This window comes from Mobula hypostoma, chromosome 8 (assembly GCF_963921235.1).
Source record: "Mobula hypostoma chromosome 8, sMobHyp1.1, whole genome shotgun sequence".
Classification (NCBI taxonomy): Eukaryota; Metazoa; Chordata; class Chondrichthyes; order Myliobatiformes; family Myliobatidae; genus Mobula; species Mobula hypostoma.
Genome location: NC_086104.1, coordinates 129,836,229 through 129,860,074, shown reverse-complemented (window position 1 = coordinate 129,860,074; position 23,846 = coordinate 129,836,229). Strand labels below are relative to the sequence as shown.

The 23,846-nt window shown below is 45.5% G+C and overlaps 1 protein-coding gene across 1 annotated transcript in view; it reads left to right on the top strand.

Annotated features, from left to right (window-relative positions):
- Positions 1 to 4,486: 4,486 nt before the first annotated feature.
- The window catches only part of LOC134350954 (inactive carboxypeptidase-like protein X2), a 129,896-nt gene continuing 110,536 nt past the window's right edge, over positions 4,487 to 23,846 (top strand). Inside the window, exons 1-3 of the mRNA XM_063056826.1 lie at positions 4,487 to 5,135; positions 7,378 to 7,773; positions 21,006 to 21,062. Coding sequence (XP_062912896.1) covers positions 4,901 to 5,135; positions 7,378 to 7,773; positions 21,006 to 21,062 — 688 coding nt within the window. The 5' untranslated portion in view covers positions 4,487 to 4,900. The remainder of the gene's footprint in view (positions 5,136 to 7,377; positions 7,774 to 21,005; positions 21,063 to 23,846) is intronic.

Below are 23,846 nucleotides of genomic sequence, written 5' to 3'. Positions count from 1 at the left end.
GTGATTGTTATTGGTGAGTTGTTGGGTCTTATTTACTCTCTTTCCACCCACCATTCATTCCTTAAGACCTGTTTTTTCTCTTTCTTTTCCTTTGCAGCATAATGGGGATCTCAGTGATGAATACCATAAAACCACAAGGCGTAGCAACAGAGTTTGGCCCTTCAACCCATCAAGTCTACTCTGCCATTCCATCATGGCCAATTTATTATCCCTCTCAATCCCATTTTCCTGCCTTCTCCCCGTAACCTTTGATTCCCTGATTAATCAAGAGCCTATCAACTTCTGCCTTAAATATACCCAATGAACTGGCCTGCACAGCAGTCTGTATCAATTAATTCAACAGATTCACCACCCTCTGGCTAAGAACTTTTTTCCTCATCTCTGTTCTACATGGATGTCCCTCAGTCCTGAGGCTATACCTTTGGTCCCAGACTCCCCCACTATAGGAAGCATCCTCTCCACATCCACTCTACCTAGACCTTTCAATTTTCAATAGGATTCACAGAGATCCCCCTCATTCTTCTAAACTGCAGTGAGTACAGCAGCCGTCAAATGCTCCTCTTCGTTCCTAAACATAAATGCTAAACTTTTCATTCCTGGGAACATTCTTGTGATCGTCCTTGGACCCTCTCCAATGTAGCACATCTTTGCTTTGATAAAGGCCCAAAACTGTTCACAGTACTCCAAGTGCAGTCTGACCAATGCCTTATAAAGCCGCAGCATTACATCCTTGGCTTATATTCTAGTCCTTTTGAAATGAATGCGAGCATTGCATTTGCCTTCCTCACCAGTGACTCAACCTTCAAATTAAACTTTAGGGAATCCTGCACAAGGACTCCTAAGTCCCTTTCCACCACTGATAATTGAATTTTCTCCCCTATTTAGAAACAGTCTATGCCTTTATTCCTTGTGTCAAAGTGCATGACTTACACTATATTCTTTGCCCATTCCCCCAATCTGTCTAGATCTTTCTGCAGACACCCTGCTTTCTCAATACTACTTGCCCCTCCACCCATCTTCGTATCATCTGCAAATCTGGCCATAAAGCCATCGATTCCTTCAATCAAATCATTCACATATACCATGAAAAGAAGAGGTCCCAATGCCGACCCCTGCCGCACACCACTAGTCGCTGGCAGCCAACCAGAAAAGGGCCCCTTTATTCCCACTCTTTGCCTCCTGCCAGTCAGCCAATTTCCCACCCATGCTAGTATCCTTCCTGTAATACCATGGGATCTTATCTTGTTATGCAGACCCACGTGTGGCACCTTGTCAAAGGCCTTCTGAAAATCCAAATAAGTAACATCTACTGACTCTCCATTATCTATCCTGCATGTTATTTCCTCAAAGAATTGCAACTGAATACTTTATTTTAGTGGTTTCTAGATTTCCCAGTTATTCTCATCAAACTAGTGTTGGTGTTTTCAGACAGAGCAGCTGGCAGTCTCTGCATAGGAGTACACTTCTCTTCACCACATTACAGCAATGCTGTGGTTTCATAGGGAAGGGTGCAGAGGAGTTATACAAAAAATGTTACTATAACTCTAAGATTTTGCAGATGAGGGAAGATTGGATAAGCTACGGATATTTTCTTTGGAATGGAGGGAGGTGTGGGAGCTCGGAGAAGACCTAGTAAAGTCGTTTAGCATCTTGAGGGGCAAAATTTTGATAAAACAAATGGGATGGATCTATTTCCCATAGGGAGTGGTCACAACTGCATGGTAATCGGATTAGAGGGAGGTGAGAGGAAATCTGTTTAAACCAAGGGGTGGGGCGGGCAGGAGCAGAATTCTGTGCCTGAAACAATAATGGAGGCAGAACTCCACACCACATTAGCATGGTGCCTGGGTGAGTGAAGCTTTAACAGGACTCAAGGTGACACTGCCCAGTCTGCCCACCCGGCTAATAGGAGTCACCTGCCACTCATTCCAGACATCGCCGGCAGCCTATTTAACCCCAATTCTCATCCACAGTCCTTGTTCACTCATTGAACCAGCCAGCCTCAAACGGTTGCTCCTGGCTTTCACTCTCCCGCCTAAAGTTTACCTTGTTGAGTTTAGTTTCTGTTCTCTTTTGTTTCGTGGCCCCTTGTGACTTGCTATTAGCTCGTCTATTATTAAAGTTACCATTCACCACTGGGTCAACTTCGTTACTCTGCTTTTGGGTCAAGCCTCCTTTACATTTCCAGACACAGTAGCTAACCAGGACATTGTAGCTCAATGGCAACCCATCACCCACTGATACACAGTGTCAGCAGTGCGCACCATCTACAAGATGCCCTGCAGAAACTCACCAAGACTTCTTAGAGCCGAGAGAAAATCTGCGGGTGCCAGAAATCCAAGTGAAACCCCTTTTTACCGGGCGTCTCCTAAGATGCGCCTCGTTAGCTGCTCGCTAACAGCCACCAGACTCAGACTCCATACGTCTAGAGTAGATATGACTTGGGTCCCACCAAACCCATGAGGTTGGGAAGTCTCACCCACCCAAACCAAAACCCGGTTTGTCTGAATACTATGTGCTTTACTGCCCCCGGCAATCGCCCGTCGCCAAGAAATAACGGATCGTACACTGCATACAATGATCAAGAAAGTATATTTATAAATGTTAACTTAACCAAAGAGTTATTAAAGAAAAAAAATAAAGGCCCCATTATAGTTAAACAGTCAAATGTGCACATAAGTTGGAGCTCATCTTGAAGTTGTCTTTAACTTGTGCACTGGACCCTCGGTCTGCGTGAAAGCACACACCACCTTCCGAATGTCGCTCGAAATCCATCTCAAACAGACAGGCTCCCCCACGGGAGTGTTGGTCCTTGTTCCTTGAAGCCATTCATCTGCACAAAGCACCTTGTGCAACAGGGATGGCATCCTCAGCCATCTTCCCTCCTGTCTTCTCCCAGCTCCCGCCAAAAAGACCTCGACCCACTCGTCAGTGTCCACCACAAAAACCTCTCCGCCCAGCGTTCTCTAGAACCTTCTCCCAATTCCTCCATCCTGATTGGCTGACACCACATTCCTAAGTTGAACAACAAGGCTCCTTGTCTTTGCTTAAACCCAAACAGGCTGAAAGCAAAACAGAAAATGAAATGCCTACAGCATAGCAGTAAAAAAAAATCTTAACCAGGGCGTTACACAAGCAACACACACAAAATGTTGGAGGAACTCAGCAGGCAGGCAGCAGCTGTGGAAAAGAGTATAGTTGACGTTTCAGGCCAAGACCTTTCATCAGGACTTGTTAGAAAGTACCTTCCATTCCTACGACCTTTGCCAGCTAGAAGGAGGGGGAATCAAAAGCATGGAGAACACCACCATCTGCAAGTTGCCCTCAAAGGCATGCTGTCCTAACTTGAGATACGTAACTCTTCCTTCACCGTGGCTGAGTCAAAATCCTGGAATGCATGTCTGGGTACACTCACACCATAAGGTCTGTGGTGGTTCAAGACAGCAGCTCACCACCTCTTCTCAAGGGCAATGAACTGCTGGCTCAGCCTGCAAAGCCCACATTCCCAGAGTGAATAGAACAAGTTGTGTGGTCCCGGAAGAGCCAGGGACCTAGTATTGAAAGGAGGTTGGCCAAGGGAGTTCCTGTCTGACTGGCACAGATACCAGGGGCCAAAAGCGAGTTTTCAGTGATTCTGTGCTTGCTTTGACATTGGGTCAGGACAGGTTTCTACCAGTGGGTATTAACGGTAATCTGGTACATCTAACATGGAGTAATACAGTGGAGGCCCATATAGTCCATGCTGACCAAAATGCCGCATAAAGATTTGCTGCGTTTGGCCCATTTCTGTCTGGACCTTTCCTATCCATGTTAAGTGTCTGTTAAATCCTAACCCGTGGACCTGCTTGCATAAAGACTCCCCGGCTGCCGGGAGGCGGTGGGAGTTCTCCTACAGGGGCAGCGGGAAACACTACAAATGTAGTCGTCAACTCATTTCCACAAACCCACCCCCCTCCTCGTCCCTTCATTTTTAAGGCCGAATTCCTACTGAGGAGAACGGAGGCTCCTACATCAAGAAAAGAAAAATGTTCAGGGGAAGGGGGACGGGAAGTTGGGAGGGGGGGGTAGTTAGGTGGAAACGTTAGGATCTCCTCTCTCGAGGAGACGTAGTGGTAAGTCGGCAAAAACAAGGCGAGGAATGTCTCAAGAGAGGCTCCTTGCAGAGAGGGAGCTACTCCTTGGGGAGGTGGCACGATGCGGGACGTCCATGGCCGAGGGATGCGCGGTGTGTCAAAGCTCACAGCTCTTGAAAGTCTCCAACAATGTAGTCTGGTCCCCGGGATATCAGCAAATTACTCACTTGCTCCCTTCCTAGTTTAATCTCTTCCTTGATTTATGTTGGCTGTGGACCGGATGGACTCGGTGCCAACTTTTTTTTTTCCCTCTTCCCCTCTTTCTCCAATTCTGGCTGAGTGTTTGCGCCGGGGGGGGGGGAGCTTTTTTAAAAAAATCCTCCCTCTCTTTTTATTACAGCTGCCAAGCGCAGGCAGCCAGTCAGGGGGAGAGGCGGACAGACGGCCGGGGAACGGGACAAACAGTTTGGGAGGAGACCAGGGCGCTGCCTCTACGGGAAGCGGCGGCCAGTTGCCCGCCGCCTCTGATCTGCGCCGCTCTATCCGCAGCGGTCAAACGGCGGGTAATTGCGCTCTCCGGAGCTGGAAATTAACCCTTTGGCAGCCGAATGTTTTTGAAAGGGGTCTACAACGTGGCAAGAACTTGATAAAAACTTTTCTCTCTCTCACTCTCTGGTTTAAATGCATCCATTTCTCTCTGTCTGAGATTGAATTGGGTTGAGGGACATTGGCTCCGCTCTGCTTCGGTGTTTTTTGGTCTGTCCCTGCCGCTGGCCGGTGGGATTATCCGCGCTCTGAGTGATTCTCTTGCCTGGAGGTGCGACAAGATGACATGGCGCGGGGCTCTCCCTGTCACCGTACTCGCAGTGCTCCTGGCTCTGAAACCTGCTGCCTGCGACCAGCCCGCCGCTGAAGTTCCCCGGCCTCGGGGCAGACTCGTTCCGGGCAATGAGGAGCAGACGGCAGCCTCCCTGCTCCGACCGCAGATCATCTCTGCCCCGGTCATAGAACAGGGGGTGGTCTTCTCGAGACCTACACGGGCGGTGAGAGAAACAGCTCCTGGTAAGTGGTTCTTTAACTTAGTGACCGTCTGCAGTTCTCCGACCGGTTGATGATGCTGGTGATATCCCAGAAATGTTATTCCAAACATGAAGAAATAAACTAAGGAAGAAAATTTTTTAAAACCCGCAGAGAATCTGAAATCGGACCGGTAAATAGGATTGGAAGCAGCATCCGTGGAAAGAGGGGAGGGAGGTTAATGAATTAATGTTTTGGGTCCAAAACTTTGGGCAGAAATAGTGTTTAAGTAAGTCAATGGTTGAACTCCGGACTGCCTTTGACCCTAGTCCAACCCGTACTTCGCTTCGGGCAGTCCCTAGGGATCATGGAGACTTGGTTCCACACCAGTTCTATGGGATTCTGAGGTGGCTGCAGAGGTTAACGTGGAATCTTCACGTTCTGCCACAGGTGGGGCAGGAGGAAGGGTGAAGCTGGTCAGTTTGGGAAGTGGCGTGTCTGGTCTCCCCAATTATTAGCCTGTCAGATGTTTGCAGCAAAGAGGCTTTGGGTGCTCCCTGTCACCCTGGACGATCTTCTCAATAGTAAGCAGTTGTGGATTGAGGGTCCCCACCAGTCACTGAGGAAGGCGCGTTGTTTTCACAGCCCGAAGGGTTAATCCGGGTCGCCTTGTAGTCTTTCTCCATGTCAGCGATCAGAGCAGAGAGCCCGTTTCGGGAATCTGGTATTGACCCCGTGATCAGTGTGGCTCAACGCGTAGAGCTGGGTCTGGAGAAGGAACCTGGTCATGAACGCAAGAGATGCTGGGACTCCACAGCAACACAGCAGGTCAGGCTGAGCTATGGAGGCCACCTTTCGGGCCAAGACCCTTCATCGGGGCTGGAAAGGGAGGGCAACGGCAAGGTGGGAGGAGGGGAAGGAGGTGACAGGTGAAGCCAGGTGGGTGGGAAAGGTAAGGGGCTGGAGAAGAAGGAATCTGATGGGAGAAGAGAGTGGACCATGGGAGAAAGGGAAGGAGACGCACAGCTGGAGGTGACAGGCAGGTGAAGAGAAGAGGTAAAAGGCCAGAGTGGGGAATAAAAGAAAAGGGAAGGGGGAAGGGGAAAAAAATCAATGTTCATGCCATCAGGTTGGAGAGGATGGACTACGAAGTGCTCTTCTTCTATGGAAAATGGGCTGGGGAGCCCTCATCATCCAGCTTCTGGTTTAATTTCTGAACAGAAACCTGCTTGGGAAAGAGGGAATGAAATACCTGTAGTTACATAACAAGATATCTACACATAGGTATAAACAAAACTGAGAATAAATCTATTTTAGATAAATGGGGGCAACAGTTGGGAAGGTCTCTGATCTCTACAGATCTTTTTAAAAGACAGACCAATAGAGCATCAAATATAACTTTTAAACTTTGAGTTCCTTCTCTTTTTCAGTGATGCTCCCTGAACAATAGTGATACAAACTTTCTCCTCTTATTATTTGTGTTCCTCTGGAAAAACAAATCACTCTGGTTATGCTTTCATCCTCTCTCAGAGGATGACCTTATTCAGCTCAGCTGTCCCCATAGGTCCATTAAGTATTCCTCAACTATTATTTTATTTAGGAAATAAATTAGTTTACTATTGTCACATGTTTTGACCTGCAGTGAAATAACATTGATTTGCTTGCTGTGCTGTTTATTACAACAGTACATTCAGGTAGTGCATGGGAGAAGAAAATCAGAATGCAGAATAAAGGGTTACAGTTACAGAGAAAGTGCAGTGCCGGCAGACTAAAAGGAGTAAGGTAGACCATGAGGTCAAGAGTCCATCTTATCATATTAGGGGATAGTTCAATAACCTTAGAACGGTGGGATAGAAGATATACTTGAGTCTGGCTTTCAAACTTTTCTACCTTCTTCCCGATGGGAGGATTAAAAATGAGAATGTTTGGGGTGTGAGGGATCTTTGGTTATGCTGGCTGCTTTACTGAGGAAGTGAGAAGTATAGAGAGAGTCTACAGAGCAAGGGCTTCCATCTGGAGTCCACGGACCTCTCAGTCAATGGTAAGGGTCCATGGCACAAGAGAGGTTGGGAAGCTTTGTCGTAGAGGGTCAGTCTCATGATGCGCACGGTCTGCAATATTTTTCCAGTCGCGAGCATTGCAGTTGCCGTGCCAAACCGTGATGCATCTGGAAAGGATGCTTTCTGTGGTGCCTCGACTATTCGCCGATCTTTCTCCATCCCCTCTTGGTTTACCAACTCGCTTCGTCTACGCTACTGACATTAATGATGAGACTTTCTTTCAACAGCGAGATCCGAGACTGTGATACGAGGAGGGGAGATGCCAGAGGGATCTGTTCCAGAACCAAGAAAGAAACGCGAGGAAGGAGACAGTCAGCCCCCAGCAGCTCACGAAGAAGTGCCAAAACTGCCAAGAACACCTAAGAAGGCCAAGAAGGGAAAAAAGCCAAAAACAAAGACACCCAAACCCAAAAAAGAGAAGAAATCCAAAGAGAAGGCTCCAAAACCCAAGAAGGAGAAAAAACCCAAAGAGAAAAATTCTAAACCCAAATCTGACAAAAAAAACAAAGGAAAGTTGCCAAAATCTGAGAAAGGGAAAAAATCCAAGAAGCTAGTGGAAAAACTGGAAAATACCAAGGCCCCTCCACTGGAAGAGAAGCCTCAACCAGAGGAAGAAATCAGAGGTATGTGTACAACCATCCTTTCATAATGTTAGTAAATCAGCTTGAGTATATCTGCCATTGTGGTTAAATTAGAGAGGGTTCAAACCCGACTGGTACTCCTCTCTTGTAATACAGCCACCTTCATCACCATCAATCCAACTGTTGACCTGGGTCATTGTTCCTCAATTGGGGCAATCAGTGGTATATAACTCCTTTTGCGTTCTCTGTTATTTCCTGTCATCAAGGTTCACAAAAATTGAACTCCGTCAAAATTTAATTCTCTGTATTGAAAATAAAGCTACACTTAAAAAAAAATTATCTGATGGTCCAGCTCTCAAAATTGCTTGATTGGAAATTGTCATTTTACTGAGGAAGAAACTGCAAGAAAAAAATGATGGGAATATGAGAAGCTATCAAAGAATAGTTCTTAAACGCCCCCTCTGTTTCTTTGTAAGCATTTCTGTGGTCAAATAATGTCAAGTAACTAAAAAGACTGTTTCCTGACATCACACATAAAAAATGCTGGTGAACGCAGCAGGCCAGGCAACATCTATAGGAAGAGGTACAGTTGATAGATGCTGTCTGGCCTGCTGCGTTCACCAGTGTTTTTTATGTGTGTTGCTTGAATTTTCAGCGTCTGCAGATCTCCTCGTGTTTGTGTTTCCTGACATCCCTGCTTTTGTTCCGTGAAAAACCCAAACAATCCTGGCAATAGGAAGCCGTGTGAAGTTTGAGGAGACAATTGATTACAGATTGTAGAAGCAATGTGTCTTTGGACAATCATCTAGAGTTAAGAAAAAAAATGTACAAAGGTAAAATGGAAGAAACACCTTTATACAGCGCCCATCACAATCTGAGTTCATCTCAGATCTCTCTCTGCAGCTGAAGAACCCCCGGTGAAGTGAAGTTACTTTGTAATGTAAAGAATGTGGAAGACAATTTTCACACAACACACATGGAGAATGTGATAATGTGATATTTAATTAATTTATTTATTTTAATTACTTAGCGATACAGCACAGTATAGACCCTTCCAGCCTCACAGCCCCAGCAACCCCCGACAAACCCAGTTAACCCTAACCAAATCATAGGACAATTTACAATACTAATAACTTACCCGGTATGTCTTGGGCTGTGGAAGGAAATCGGAGTGCCCAGGGTAATCCCACGCATTCCACAGGGAGGATGTACAGATTCAGGAACTGAACTCCAAGCTCCAGACCACCCCGAGCTTCAACAGCATCGCATTGACCGCTATGCTACAGTGGCACCCATGGTAATGATCTTGCTCCAAGACTGGATATGTGCCAGGTACTGAATCATAAAATCATTTCAGTGTCACCGATAACAAGGAGCCACCATCATCCATCAGTAGTGGTGTCAGTTTAATTATATATGTCTTGGAGAGGCTTTTGAGGCTGTTTGAGTTTTTAAGTAAGCTGTGAAACAGCTGCAGTTTGTGTAACTCGATACATAACTTGGCACAGCTTCAGGTTTTGGGACTTTCTTTATTGGGAAATATTTCACCTTCAATAACTGTACACCACTGGCCCGTAAACAAGCAAGGAGGGGAAAGAACAAATAAGCAAGTTACTTTTGTTTTACTGCCGTTTCCATCTTAAACTCTTTCACTCTTTTTGGATTCATTTTATTGCTTTATTACTGCATGATATCAACAACATCTGGATAATTTAACTGCATATCAACATCTGGATGGATTGTCATATGGCGTGAAGCAGCCCATTCAGTCGCCATGTCCACACTAAATCTCTTCCCCCTTACCATAAACCTATGTTCTTATTCTCCCTACTCTCTGAGTGAATCAGGTCCTCCACTAAATCTCTCCCCCCTTACCATAAACCTATGTTCTCTGGTTCTCCCTACTCTCTGAGTGAATCAGGTCCTCCACTAAATCTCTCCCCCCTTACCCTGAACCTATGTTCTTATTCTCCCTACTCTCTGAGTGAATCAGGTCCTCCACTAAATCTCTCCCCCCTTACCATAAACCTATGTTCTCTGGTTCTCCCTACTCTCTGAGTGAATCAGGTCCTCCACTAAATCTCTCCCCCCTTACCCTAAACCTATGTTCTCTGATTCTCTCTATTCTCTGAAATGCTTCCTGCAGTTGATCCTTTCTCTGTCCCTCAGAATTTAATTATGTCAGTCATATCACCTCTGAACCTCCTCTTCCCCAGGGAAAACAGGCCTAGTCTCTCCTCACAACTAAAAACATTCCACCCCAGGGAACATCCTAGTGAACTCACACCTGGATAATATCACTTCACATTACCTGCAACAGTTGGATGATAAAACTGTATGATATCAATAACAGCAGCATCAATCGTATGGCTGGGCACAGCACAAATACCATCTATAAACTTGCCAATGACACAGCTGTTGTTGGTAGAATTTCAGATGGTGATGAGGAGGTGTACAGGAGCAAGATAGATCAGCTGGTTGAGTGGTACCACAACCACCTTGCCCTCAACGTCAGTAAGACCCAGGAATTGATTGTGGACTTCAGGAAGGGGAAGTGGAAGGACCACACACCAGTCCTCACAAGGATCAGCAGTGGAAAGAGTGAGCAGTCTCAGGCTCCTGTTGTCAATATCTCTAAGGATGCATCCTGGGCTGAACATATTGATGTGATTACAAAACAGACACAACAGCAGCCATATTTCATTAGGAGTTTGAAGAGGATTGGTGTGCCACCAGAGATACTCGCAAATGTCTAAAGATAGAACAGGGAGAGCATTCTAACTGACTGCTGGTATAGTGGGTGGGGGGTAGGAGGGTGACACTGCACAGCATCCAAAGAAGCTGCAGAAAGTTGTAAATTCAGCCACCTCCATCATGGTCCCCAGCACCCAGGACACCTTCAAAAGGCAATGCCTCAAAAAGGTGGCATCCATCATTAAGGACCCCCATCACCCAGGACATGCCCTCTTCTCATTGATGCCATCAGGGTGGAGGTACAGGAGCCTGAAAACACACACTCAATGTTTCAGGAACAGCTTCTTCCCCTCTGCCATCAGATTTCTGAATGGACCATGAACCCATGAACACTACCTCACTATTTTTTTCCTTCCCTTTCTGTGCTACTTATTTGAATTATTTTATATATATTTAACGTAATTTGTTTTTTTTAGTGATGACGTATGCCAGTGATATTAAACCTAATTCTGTTTCTAATCAAATCAACAATTCTGAATAATATCGTCGTATGGTGGTATAGCACCTAGAGCACCTGCTCTGAGTGTAATGGGTAGTGGGAATCATGAACGGATATATCTAGAGTTCAAAATTCTACAGGTCTGTTTCAGTTAAAATTTTAAATATTTCAATTAAGAATACAATATATTTTGTCAACTCAGTAAATAAAGGCACGCCTGTTGTTTCTGTCCTTTTTGACATGGTAGCGTAATGCTTTACAGTGCCGGAGATCACAATTGGAGTTCAATTCCGCCACTGTCCGTAAGAGTTTGTACACTCTCCCCATGAATGCTTAGTTATCTTCCGGATGCTCCAGTTTCCTCCCAGATTCCAAAGATGTACGGGTTAGGGTTAGCAAGTTGTGGACATGCTATGTTGACGCCAGAGTTGTGGCAACACTTGTGAGTTGGCGCCGCAACATGTGTAGTCTCTGTCGGTCATTGACGCAAACGATGCATTTCAATGTAAGTTTTAATGTTTCGATGTACACGTGACAAATCTTTATGTTTACCTTCTCTTCGAATAGTAATGCCACATGCTGACGGTTGTCAAAAGCTCTCATTATTTTCCCTGTTGTTCACAATGCGTCAGGGGGAGTTTCAGAAACCGGGGCATTACGGTCAAGCAATTTGCGTTAAATCTTACTCTCATTCTTTTCCACACTCCGGACCCTACCTTTCTTCAGCACCCCTCAAAATTCTACCTCCCCCTTACTGCCTCGCTCAGAAGCATCCCTCAGCAGAGGGCAGTGCCGTGAGAGAAGGACACGAGAGAAGTGGGTCTAGCATTTATTTACCAGGCCAGTTCATTCTTCACTGGGATATTTTGTACAACTGAATATTGTAATGTGTAAACCTTCAATCAGAGTAAGAAAGAGCAGAGCAATTGGGAGCGAAGCAAAGGGTTTACAAGGAAAGGAGTTGAGTGGAGGGGAGGGAACTGAGAAGTAGGGGAACCAAGGGAAGAGGGAGACTGAGGAATGTAATTCACAGAAGGAGGTCAGATATAGGGAGGGGAGATTGAAGAAGGGTAGGGATCAGAGTGAGGGATATGAAGAGTGGGATAGAGGAATAGGTTTTGTGTATGTGTGTGTGTGTGTGTGTGTGTGTGTGTGTGTGTGTGTGTGTGTGTGTGTGTGCCTGTGCCTGCATGCGTGTGGGCAATGTGCATTATGTGATTGAATACATTTATGTGCATGTGTGCATATTTGAGTGTCGGTGTGGGGTCATACCTTGGACGAGGTGCTAATTTAGTCAAGACGCACTAGGAGCTGATGTGCAAAGGTCATAGAGCACTACAACACAGAAATAGGTCCTTCTGCCCATGTAATCTGTGCCAAATTATTAATCTGCTCCTGAACCACAGCCCTCCGTACCCCTCCCATCCACGTACCTATCCAAATTTATCAAATGTTGAAATTGAACCTGCATCGAACACTTCTGCTGGCAGCTCCTTCCACCCTCTCACCACCCTCTGGGTGAAGAAGTGTCTCCTCAGGTTCCACTTAAGTATTTCACCTTTCACCTTTAACCCATGACCTCTAGTCCTCGTCTCACCCAATCTCAGCGGCATTTACCCTATCTATACCCCTCATAATGCTGTATACCTCTATCAAATCTTCCCCCAGCCCCCATTCTCCTACACTCCAGGGAATAATGGCATAACCTATACAATCTTTCGCTATAATTCAAGTCACTAAGTTCTGGCAACATCCTTGTAAATTTCTCTGTATGACTTCTATCTTAGTGATACCTTTCCTGTAGTTAGGTGACCAAAACTGCACTAATTTAGGTCCCACTAACATCTCACACAACTTCAACATAACATCACAACTCCTGTAGTCAATATTTTTATTTATGAAGGTCAATGTGCCAAAAACTCTCTTTATGAACCAATCTACCGATGGCGCCACTTTCAAGAAATTATGGATCTGTATTCCTAGATCCCACTGTTCTACTGCACTCTTCACTGCCCTACTGTAGAAGTCCTAAACTGTTCACCATGTAAGTCCTCCCATGGTTTGTCCTCCCAAAGTGCAACAGCTCTCACTTGTCTGCATTAAATTCCATCTGCCACTTTCAGCACATGTTTCCCGCTGCCCCAGGCTTTGATAGCCTTCCTTGCTGCCCAGTACACTCCCAACCTTGGGGTCATACACAAATTTGCTGATCCAGGTTACCATACCATCATCCAGATCAACACAGACGATGAACAAACGACCCAGCTCTGATCCCTGTGGTGCATCAATAATCACAGGTCTCCAGTGGGAGAGGCAACCATCTACTTCCTGCATAGCCAATGTCCAGTCCAATTTACTACCTGATCCTGAATGCCGACTGACTGAACCTCCCTGACCAGCCTCCCATGCAGGGTTTTGTCAAAGGCCTTGCGAGAGTCCATGTAGACAAAGCTACTGCCTTGACTTCATCAACTTTCCAGGTAACCGCCTTGAAAAACTTGATTAGACTTGACCTCCCATACACAAAGCCACATTCATTAGTTAGGGTTTTAGAGAATTTGTCCTCTCCTCAGAACAGATGTGGAAGCCAAGGGGCAGCCCCAGAAGAAGATACCAAAGCCAGTTACTGGGTAAACTCTCTGCACCGGGCTGGTACGGTGGCATTGGTTACAGAACCACCTGTGTACAGAGTAAATCATTCCAGTGCTTTGAGCTGGAAAAAGGTAAAACAATAATAATGCAGAATAAAGTGTAAAAGCTTCCAAAAAGAGTGTAATGTGGGTGAACAAATAAGTGCAAGATCAAAACGAGGTAGATTGTCAGGTCAAGGATCCTTGTCAACATACAAGAGGTTTGAGAGTTTGAAAACAGTGGAATAGAAGCTATCAGTGAGCCTGGTGATACAGCCTTTCAGACTTTTGTATTTTCTCCCCCTTGGGGGAGGGTCTTTGTTCACGCTGGCTGCCTTTTGAATAGTGAGAATAGATAGAGCCCATAGAGGGGAGGATACTTCCTGCAATGTGCTGAGTTACGTCCGCAACTCTCTGCAGGTCTTTTAGGGTCTCTGTGAAAATTCAGAGCCCTATTCCCCCCTCCCTCCCCACAGGATACTTTTTGAGTTGGTTTAGTGAAAATGCATTTTGGTTTTGCTATGAAGCAGTTCGTAGCAAATGCTGAGGTTTGACATCAGGCATCAGGTCATATTTCCAACACCCTGTCACGCTCCTCGGCAGAAAGGAGATTAAAGTAATCATCGTCCATCTCCTCCTCTCTCCATTCACTCTGTGTTGTCAGTTATTCGTATTTTCATTCTTCCGTTGTTTCTAACTTAAGAAGCTGTTTCCTTTCAACTCTTGTTTTGTTGAATTTCGGCTCCCACTGAGTTTAACATTTTCTTGCCTTTGTTTGCTCTTCCCTCTCATGGCCCCCGTGCATGTCTAAGGTCACTCCACATTCATTCATATCCTGTGTTCTGCTGAATTACAGCATCACACTGACGTCCCACGTGGAACTTCTCTGCTGCTTCTGCTGGTCGGGGTGCAAAGGGCACTGTGGTGCACGCATTGTGTCTGTTAGTTTACCATGTCCATCTGCAGAGTACGTCAACCTGGCTACTCACAGAGCCCCTGCATGCTGACAATTGCAATGAGTCATACAACATAGAAACAGGGTCTTTGGCCCAGCTCGTCCATACTGACCAAAGTACCTTCGTGAGCTGGTCTCACCTGCCGGCATTTGATCACAAAACCATCAGGGATAGGAGCGAAATTAGGCCATTTGGCCTGTTGAGAGGCTGATATATTATCCCTCTCAACCCCATTCTCCTGCCTTCTCGTAACCCTTGATGCCGTAACTAATCGAGAACCTGTCAACTTCCTTTTTAAATGTACTCAGTGACTTTGCCTTCGTAAATTCACCACCCTCTGGCTAAAGAAATTCCTCCTCACCTCTATGTTAAAGGGTTATCCTTTTATTCAAAGGCTATTCACTCTGGTCCTAGACTCTCTCACCATTGGAAACACCCTCCCCACGTACACTCTATCCACACCTTTCGTAGGTTTCAATAAGATATCCCACCCATTCTTCCGATCTGCAGCAAGTACAGGCCAGAGCCATCAAATATTCCTCATACATGAACCCTTTCATTCCCAGAATCATTGTTATAAATCTTTGGACCCTCTCCAATGCCCTCTAAACCAGAGGTTTCCAACCTTTTTTATGCCATGGACCGGTACCATTAAGAAAGGGGTCCGTGGACCCCAGTTTGGGAACCCCTGCTCCAAACCTTTCTTATCCAAATGCCTCCTCTGGTGGGTCACTCCATGTACTCACCACCCGCTGTGTGACAAAACACACCAAAGTTCCTTCCAAAGGCACCAAAGGCAGCACCTTCCAGACCCACGACCACTTCCATCGAGAAGGATGAGAACAGCAGGTGGCTGGGAACAGCACCACTTGGAAATCCCCCTGACTTGGAAACATACCACCATCCCTTCACCGTCGCTAGGTCAAAATCATGGAATTCCCACCCTAACAGCACGGTGGGTGTACCTACACCTCAGGGACTGCAGCAATTCAAGAAGGCAGATCATCACCACCTTCTCAAGGGCAAATAAACGCTGGTTTAACTGGCGACGCCCACATCCCGTAAATGAATAAAACATGTCCCCTTCAAATCCTCTCAGCCTAAACCTATGGCTTCTAGTTCTAGTTCCTTACTCTGAGATTATGACAGTGACCATCCACCTTAATCACGTCCTTCCTGACTTCATAAACTTCCAAAGGGTCACCTCTCATCCTCTTTCACTGCAGGAAAACAGTCGCATCCTATCCGCGCTCTCCTATAGCTCAAACCCCAGCACGAATCATCTATTACTTTTGACTGATGACTTGCCACGTCGCGATTCATAGATTCACAGGCCCGCCTGTGAAATTCAGGCTTGGGTTTCTCTTTATGGAAAACACCTTAGGTTGAAATATTTAAACTGTATAGCAGTTCAGGAAGAAAACTGCTCGGACTCTCAAAGAAGCACTCATCTGGGGGTTAAATTGTGGAGACAGAAACAGTTAACTCTTTCAGGAAATATTGAAAATGTAACTCTGCCTCTCTTTCCTCCAACACTGCCCTACCTACTGAGTATTTGAAGGAATTGTTTTTATTTTGGTGTAGCGATGTGCTACGCACAGAGCTAGAAATAACGACATGCAGTCTGTAAGTTGCACTCGAGACTAGTTTATTCCAACTTCGTAGCACTGGCTTTTACGCAGTTCTGTTCCTGCCCTCTCCGGGCGGAAATGGCACCAGAGGTGCATTACAGAAGTCTCCCCCCATGAGCAGGCTATCTCCCCTTGCTGCTGAAGAAGGCCCAGCGCCATTTTGGGGCTGGTCTCTCTGTCGACGCACGCACCATTTTATGAGCCGATTCGCCTGCATAGAAAGTGGGTCGCCACATTGGATTTCCAAAATCTGTAGTATTTTGCTATTTGGTCTATATAGTGGCCCTGTGTGGCACTCATTCTGAAGGAGAAGTATTTTATGAGGAGACCAACTTGTGCAAAATCCTAGTTATGGCTTACTATAACCAGACCGAGACTTCTTTGCTGTGATATTCCAACACCTTTGTAATAAACACTAACAGAAATGCATGAATGCTTCAGGATTGTCTCCCCTCAGCAGCCTAAATTCTGCACTCCCCTAGACTTGCATTTCCTGGGTGCAGAAGACCTGCCTAGCAACCCTATGGTGACAGGTGACATCATCTCAGCCTCCAGGACTAATCAGTAAATGACCAATCATTGACAAGAGAAAATCTGCAGGCGCTGGAAATCCAAGATTCTGGAGGGACTCAACAGGCCAGGCAGCATCTATGGAAAGGAATAAACTGGTGATGTGTCAGGCCGAGGCCCTTCATCTTCATCAGGGTAAGAAGACGGGAGGACGGGAGGGAAACGTACAAGGTGGTAGGTGATAGGTGGAACCGGGTGAGGGGGAGGGTGTGAAGTTAAAAAAGCTGGGAAGTTGATTGGTGAAAGAGATTATGAGCTAGAGCAACACACACAAAATGCTGGCGGAACGTAGCAGGCCAGACAGCATCCATAGGAAGAAGCACAGTCGACGTTTCGGGCCGAGACCCTTCGTCAGGAGCTTGAGGAGGTGGAATCTGATAGGAGAGGGTAGAACACCGGAAGAAAGGGGAGGGGGAGGAGCACCAGAGGGAGGTGATGGGCAGGGATTGAAAAAGATGAGAGAGGGAAACAGGAATGGGGAATGGTGAAGGCGGGGCAATTACCGGAAGTTCGAGCAATCGATGTTCATGCCATCAGGTTGGAGGCTACCCAGACGGTATATAAGGTGTTGCTCCTCCAACCTGAGTGTGGCCTCATCACAACAGCAGAGGAGGCTACTGACATATGGGAATGGGAAGTAGAATTGAAAAGGATGGCCACCAGGAGATCACGCTTTTTCTGGCGGACAGAGCATCGGTGCTCGGTGAAACGGTCTCCCAATCTACGTTCGGTCTCACCGACATACAGGAGGCACACCAGGAGCACCGGATACAGTAGATAACTCCTACAGATTCCCGGGTGAAGAGTTGCCTCATCCGGAAGGACGATTTGGGGCCCCGAAATCATTTGCTAACACAGAGGGAAGATCTTCATTGAGAGAAGGTGGAAAATCATTCACCAACGTCTCTCCAAAACCACTTGCGGAAAAGGAAATGTGCTCAAACTGAAAAATCAAAGCAGCAAGTCACAAGTGGGACATCCTTAAGGAAACAGACAGAAGCACCCACCAGAGAGCAAGTTGGAGAGAGGTCGAACAAAGTTGCATTCCAAAAAGAAAAGAACGATTAAATCAAGTTATTAAAAAGCATAACTTCCAGAAATGGTCCAAAGTGGGGAATTTTTAACCAATTCCAAATCCAAGAAGTGTTGCTATAGCTGTTTGTGATTAACGGCCCAGACATGTCTCCTTCTTCCTGGCACAGAACTGGAAGACAGATAGGGAGCTTATCTGTATTCTTACTCAGCCAATCATTTCTCTCCTGCTGGACTTTTCAGACTGCAGCAGAGAGTTGTTAAAGTTACAGCATTAGCTGCCTGCTGGTGAGATCAGGACTGGAGTGATTGCGAGATTATTTTTTTAAACGTCAGTTTACCTTTCTCCTTACCAGCCTGCTAACTTCATGCTTCTCCATATTTTGTTACCGCTCTTTCATTTAAGAAATGAAACTTTCATGACCTTTGTCCTCTTTTGCACGCCACAGTCCCAAGGAATCATCGGATTGCAGAGAGGGAGAGGAAGTTTAAAGGAAACGAGCGGGGGCGGTCAGCACATTTTGAGTGCCACCGTCCCGAGGAGTTAGTGGATTGCGTAGCGAGAGAGAGAGAGAGTTTAAAAGAAGCAAGCGAGGGCAGTTGCACAGTTCCTGAGGAGAGATTGAATTCTGCATAATTAGGCGCTTGCAAGGACCATTAAAAAGAAGTTAGGTTTAAGCGGAGTGGCCAAGGTGTGAGTGGACCAGTGTTAGAGTGGGGAGTTGAGGCTTCAGCTCATCAAGGCTTCAGTGAGGAGAGGTGCAAGCCATAGGGAGATTTTTTTTCAATATTTATTTATTCTTTCTTTCTTATTGCACAGCGGGGATACCAGGCAGGGTAGTGGAATGCTCGTCTTGCTGGATGTGGGAAGGCAGGGAGACCTCCGGTGTCCCTGATGGCTACAGCTGCAAGAAGTGCATCCAGCTGCAGCTTCTAACAGACCACGTTAAGGAACTGGAGGTGGAACTGGATGAACTCCCGATCATTCGGGAGGCTGAAGGGTTGATAGACAGGATACCATGGGGGGAGGGGGTGTAGATGACCTAGCAGGGAAAAGGCACAGTGGTCAGGTCTCTGGCTCTTGGCTGAGAAAGGAAGGGGGGGGTGGGGACAAGGGGCAAGCTGTAGTGAGAGAGGATCCATTAGCGAGGGAAAGAGAACAGAGGTTCTGTGGATGAGAATGAGATTCCTGGATGGTTTGTTGCCTCCCGGGTGCCAGGGTCAGGGACTTCTTGAGCAAAATCAACAGCATTCTTAAGTGGGAGGGTGACCAGCCAGAGGTCATGGTCCATGTTGGTACCAATTATATGCATACGATCAGAAATTAGATCCCACAAGGTGAGTTCAGGGGGTGTGGTTGAGTGCTGTTAAATAGAACATAGAACGTAGAAACATAGAAAACCTACAGCACAATGCAGGCCCTTCGGTCCACAAAGTTGTGCCGAAATGCCCCTACCTTAGAAATTACTAGGCTTACCTATAGCCCTCTATTTTTCTAAGCTCCATGTACCAATCTAAATGTCTCTTAAAAGACCCTATCATATCCGCCTCCACCACCGTTGCCGGCAGCCCATTCCACGCATTCACCACTCTCTGCATAAAAACTTACCCCTGACATCTCCTCTGTACCTACTCCCCAGCACCTTAAACCTGTGTCCTCTTGTGGCAACCATTTCAGCCCTGGGAAAAAGCCTTTGACTATCCACACAATCAATGCCTCTCATCATCTTATACACCTCTACCAGGTCACCTCTCATCCTCCGTCGCTCCAAGGAGGAAATTATGCACTCACTTTCAAGGACTTCTCATCTCATGTTTATGATATTTATTGTTTATTTATCTATTATTATTTTGTATTTGCACAATTTGTTGTCTTTTGCACAGTGGTTGAATGCTGAAGTTGATGCGGTCTTTCATTGATCTATTATTGTGATTATTCTATTACGGATTTATTGATTATGCCCACAAGAAAATGATTCTATGCACTTTGATAATAAATTTACTTTGAACTTTAAAACTTTGTGTCAAGTGATCATAATGCCATTAGTTTCAAAGTAATTAAGGAAAGGGATAGGTCTAGTCCTCACGATGAGGTTCTGAGTTGAACAAAGGCCAATTTTGATGGTATCAGAAAGGATTTGGCAACAGTGGATTGGAACAGGCTGTTTTCCGGCAAAGTTGTACTTGGTAAGTGGGAGGCCTTCAAAAGTGACCATTTGAGAGTACAGAGTTTGTATGTTCCTGTCAGAATAAAAGGAAAGGATAACAGGTTTAGAGAATCTTGTTTCTTTAAGGGATGGTTAAGCAAAAAGGAAGTGCATAGAAGATATAGGCAGCAGGAACACATAAGGTACTTGAGGAGTATAAGAAACGGGATGTTTTATGGTCATCCTCTCCTTTAGGTCATCCATCAGTCTTCTTCACTCCAGGGTAAACTGGCCAAGCCTATCCAATGATATAATTAAAGGCCTCCAGTTTTTATTAAATTGTCATCTCTTTCTCTTACCTTTCCCCTCACCATGTTTCACCTATCATCTTCCAACTTGTGCTCCTTTCCCTCTCCCCACCTTTTTATTCTGGCTTCTTCTCCCATCCTTTCCAGACCTGATGAAGGGTCTCGGTCCGAAGCGTCGACTGTTCATCTCCCTCTGTAGAGGCTGCCTGATTTGCTGAGCTCATCCAGTATTTTGTGTGTGTTTCACCAAACCACAATAAAAGTATGTTTCTGAGAATGGACATCAGGCTGTTAGTGCCTGAATGGGAAAGGATGTTTCTGACAAAGGCTCCCATTTTGTCTATCGCTTCCTCATGTCCAGGGGTCACCAGAATACTAGTAAACTGATTTTAATCTCATGTTTGTAGATTTTATTTTCATTTTACGCACTCTATTCCAAACAAAGGGAGAAAAAGTACAGAAGAACATTAGAAATAGGAGTGGGAGTCAGCCAACTGGCCTGTCGAGCCTGCTCCACCATTCAATAAGATCATGGCTGATCTGACCATGGATTCATCTCCATCTACCTGCCTTTTCCCCGTAGCTCTTAATTCCCCTACTATGCAAATTCGATCTAACCTTGTCTTAAATGGAACTTAGATTGGATGTAGGCTAAGGCAGTGAGGACAGGTAATTATACATCGCTTCAGCACCAAACACCTTGCTTATGCAAATGATAGGCATATCATTTTTATATATGAATTTAAGTCTGAGGAAAGAGTTCAAGCTATGGATGCACTTCTAATTTTTCATTATTTCGATTACCAGAAATTCCAACTGAACCTGCAAAAAAAATTGAAGAAGATGTCACGGAGGTGGATATATGTGAGTATATTCAGCATGAAGGATGTAATTCTGAGGCTTTGGAAGGCATTGGTCAGACTACTCTTGGAGTATTGTGAGCAGTTTTAGGCCCCTTATCCTAAGAAAGAATGCACTGGCATCAGAGGAGGTTCATGAGGCTTGTACTCCGTGGAGTTTAGAAGAATGAGGGGAGATTTCTTTGAAGCCTATGAAATATTGAAAGACCTGGATAAGGTGGACATGGAGACGATATTTTCTATAGTAGGGGCGTCTAGGACTAGTGAGGGCACAGCCCGGAATACAAGAGATGAGGATTTTTAGCCGGAGGGCGGTGAATCTGTGGAATTCTTTAGCCATGAATGGCTGTGGAGGTCAGGTCATTGGGCATTTTGAAGCAGAGGTTGATAGGTTCTTGATTAGTACAGGAATGGCACTGGACTAAGAGGGTCAGAACCCAAGGTGTTGGGTCAGTGCAGGAATGACACTGGACCAAGAGGGTCAGGACCCAGGGTGAAGGATCAGTACAGGAATGTTATGGGAGTAAAAGAGTCAGCCATGATTCTACTGAGTGTTGGAAGAGAGAGACCTACATTCATTCAGACCTACACCTGCTTACGATGGTAAGTCCTCTCCCCACCCTGTTTCGGTGCATGGGGCAGCAAGCTTACTGTTTCTTTAATGTTTGTCTGCTTTATGAGGCCAAGTTGCTAGCTCGACACTCAAGCCCACACAGATGGAAGGCATGCAAGGAGATAGCCGGATTTGAACCCGGGACCACTCACACCAGAGTTCAGTGCAGATGCCACTAAACGACACCACTGGCCAGCTCACTTCTTATGAAGGAGGATGGAAATTTTCAGTGGGGTTAGAGAAAGGTTGGAAGAGGCCTGTGATGGGCATAGATATTTGGCAGGACCTATTTGGCTGAATGGCCAGATTTTGTGTTGTAAACAGAAATTTAAGAGATTAAAGTTTTGGTTTAGATCTGGCAACATCCCAAAGACCGCCAGTCCATCTGAAGTATCTAAGAGTAGGCTTCTGTAAGGATGACCTGCTCCCTTTTCTGAATAAAACACACCTGGAGTTTGTCATATTAATTCCTTTGGTATGATTTGGTTTGGGATAATGAATATTAATTTTATAAAGCAATAGCATTCCTCTGTTTGGTGTCAGAAAACTATACCAGAGGCTGAGTCGGTAACATTCCACAGGCAACCTGACTAGGAAGAGAAGAGGCAGAAATGGAGTGAACACAAGTCTAGGCTCTCGAATTAGTGATCGTTAATATCTTTTTTTAATTTTTGTTTCTCTGCAATGGTTTGAAGTACAAATTCTCACTTCAGAGCCACCTGCACTAACTTCAGAGTCTCTACTCAGATCAACAGGACAACAAGTACAGGCAGTTCCCGTGACTGTGGCGGGCAGTTTATGTTGATCGGTTTATATGAGTGGTGGGCAGAGTATCTGCTCAAACACGAACAGAAAAATCAAAGCAGCAAATGGCAAGTGGGAAATCCTTAAGGAAGCAGGCAGAACGACTCACCAGAGAGCAAGTTGGAAAGGAGAAGCCATCATTGAAGCTGCATTCCAAAAGAAAAGAATGAATAATCATGTTGTTAAAAATCATAACTTCCAGAGACGGTCCAGAGGGGGAAATTATTCACCAATTCCAAATCCAAGAAGTGCTCCTGTAGCTGTTCTTGATTATTGTCCCAGACATGTCTCCTCCTTCTTGGCACAGAATCGGAGGGCGGATAGGGAGCTTATGTGTACCCTTACTCTGAGAGTCGTTTCTCTGCTGTTGGACTTTACACACTGTGGAGGAGTGCATTTAAAGTTACTGAGATCAGGACATCTGCATTTAACTGCAGGTGAGGTCCCGAGTATTCTGGTATTTACCAGCAAAATTCACACCACCATTTTCTTTCTTGTTTACCTGCTAGAATTGGAAATGGACTTTTTCTTTAAATGCCCAAAAACAAAATCACCCAGTGCCTACAAAAGGTGAGTAGATATAGATAAAAGGGAATAATTTCAGCACCATGAGGAATGAGCAAGTATGAGAATTTTTACAATTCGGTTTACCTTTCTCTTTGCCAACATGCTAACTTCACATTTCTCCACGTTTTCGTTTCACTTAAGCAATGAACCTCACAGAAATGCTATATCCCCCTCACTTCCCACCCCAATCTGTATTCTTGGCCAACTTTGATGCACTATACTGGAAAGTCAATCCATTTGTTCAAAAGCACAATACTGCAGATACTGTAAATCTGAAATAAAGATGGAAAATAATATAAGTATTAAATCAGGTAACAACCACACAGAGACTAAAACAAGGGGTCTACCTGAAACATCCATAAAATTCTGGAGAGATTCAGCATGTCAGGCTGCATCAATGGAGAGGAATAAACGGTCAAAGTTTCAGGCCGAGACACCTCATCATAACAACACTTTGTGTGCTTTGGTCAACTTTTTCAGCATCTGCAGAATCTCTTGTGTGTACCTGAAGCATCCACTCTTTTTTTCCACAGCTTCTGACTACTGAGAGTTTCCAATTTTTTTTTTGTGCTTTTTATTCCTATGTGACTGTAATGGTCAGTCTGTGTGAGTGTAGTGATCAGGTTATGTGGCAGTCCGTGTGACTGTAGAGAGTGGTCCGTGTGACTGTAGGGGGTGGTCTGGGTGACTGTAGAGGGTGATCCACGTGGCTCTTGTGGGTGGTCCATGTGACTGTAGAGGGCGGTCTGTGCAGCTGTAGAGGGCGGTCCGTGTGATTGTAGTTGGGCAGTCTGTGTGACTGTA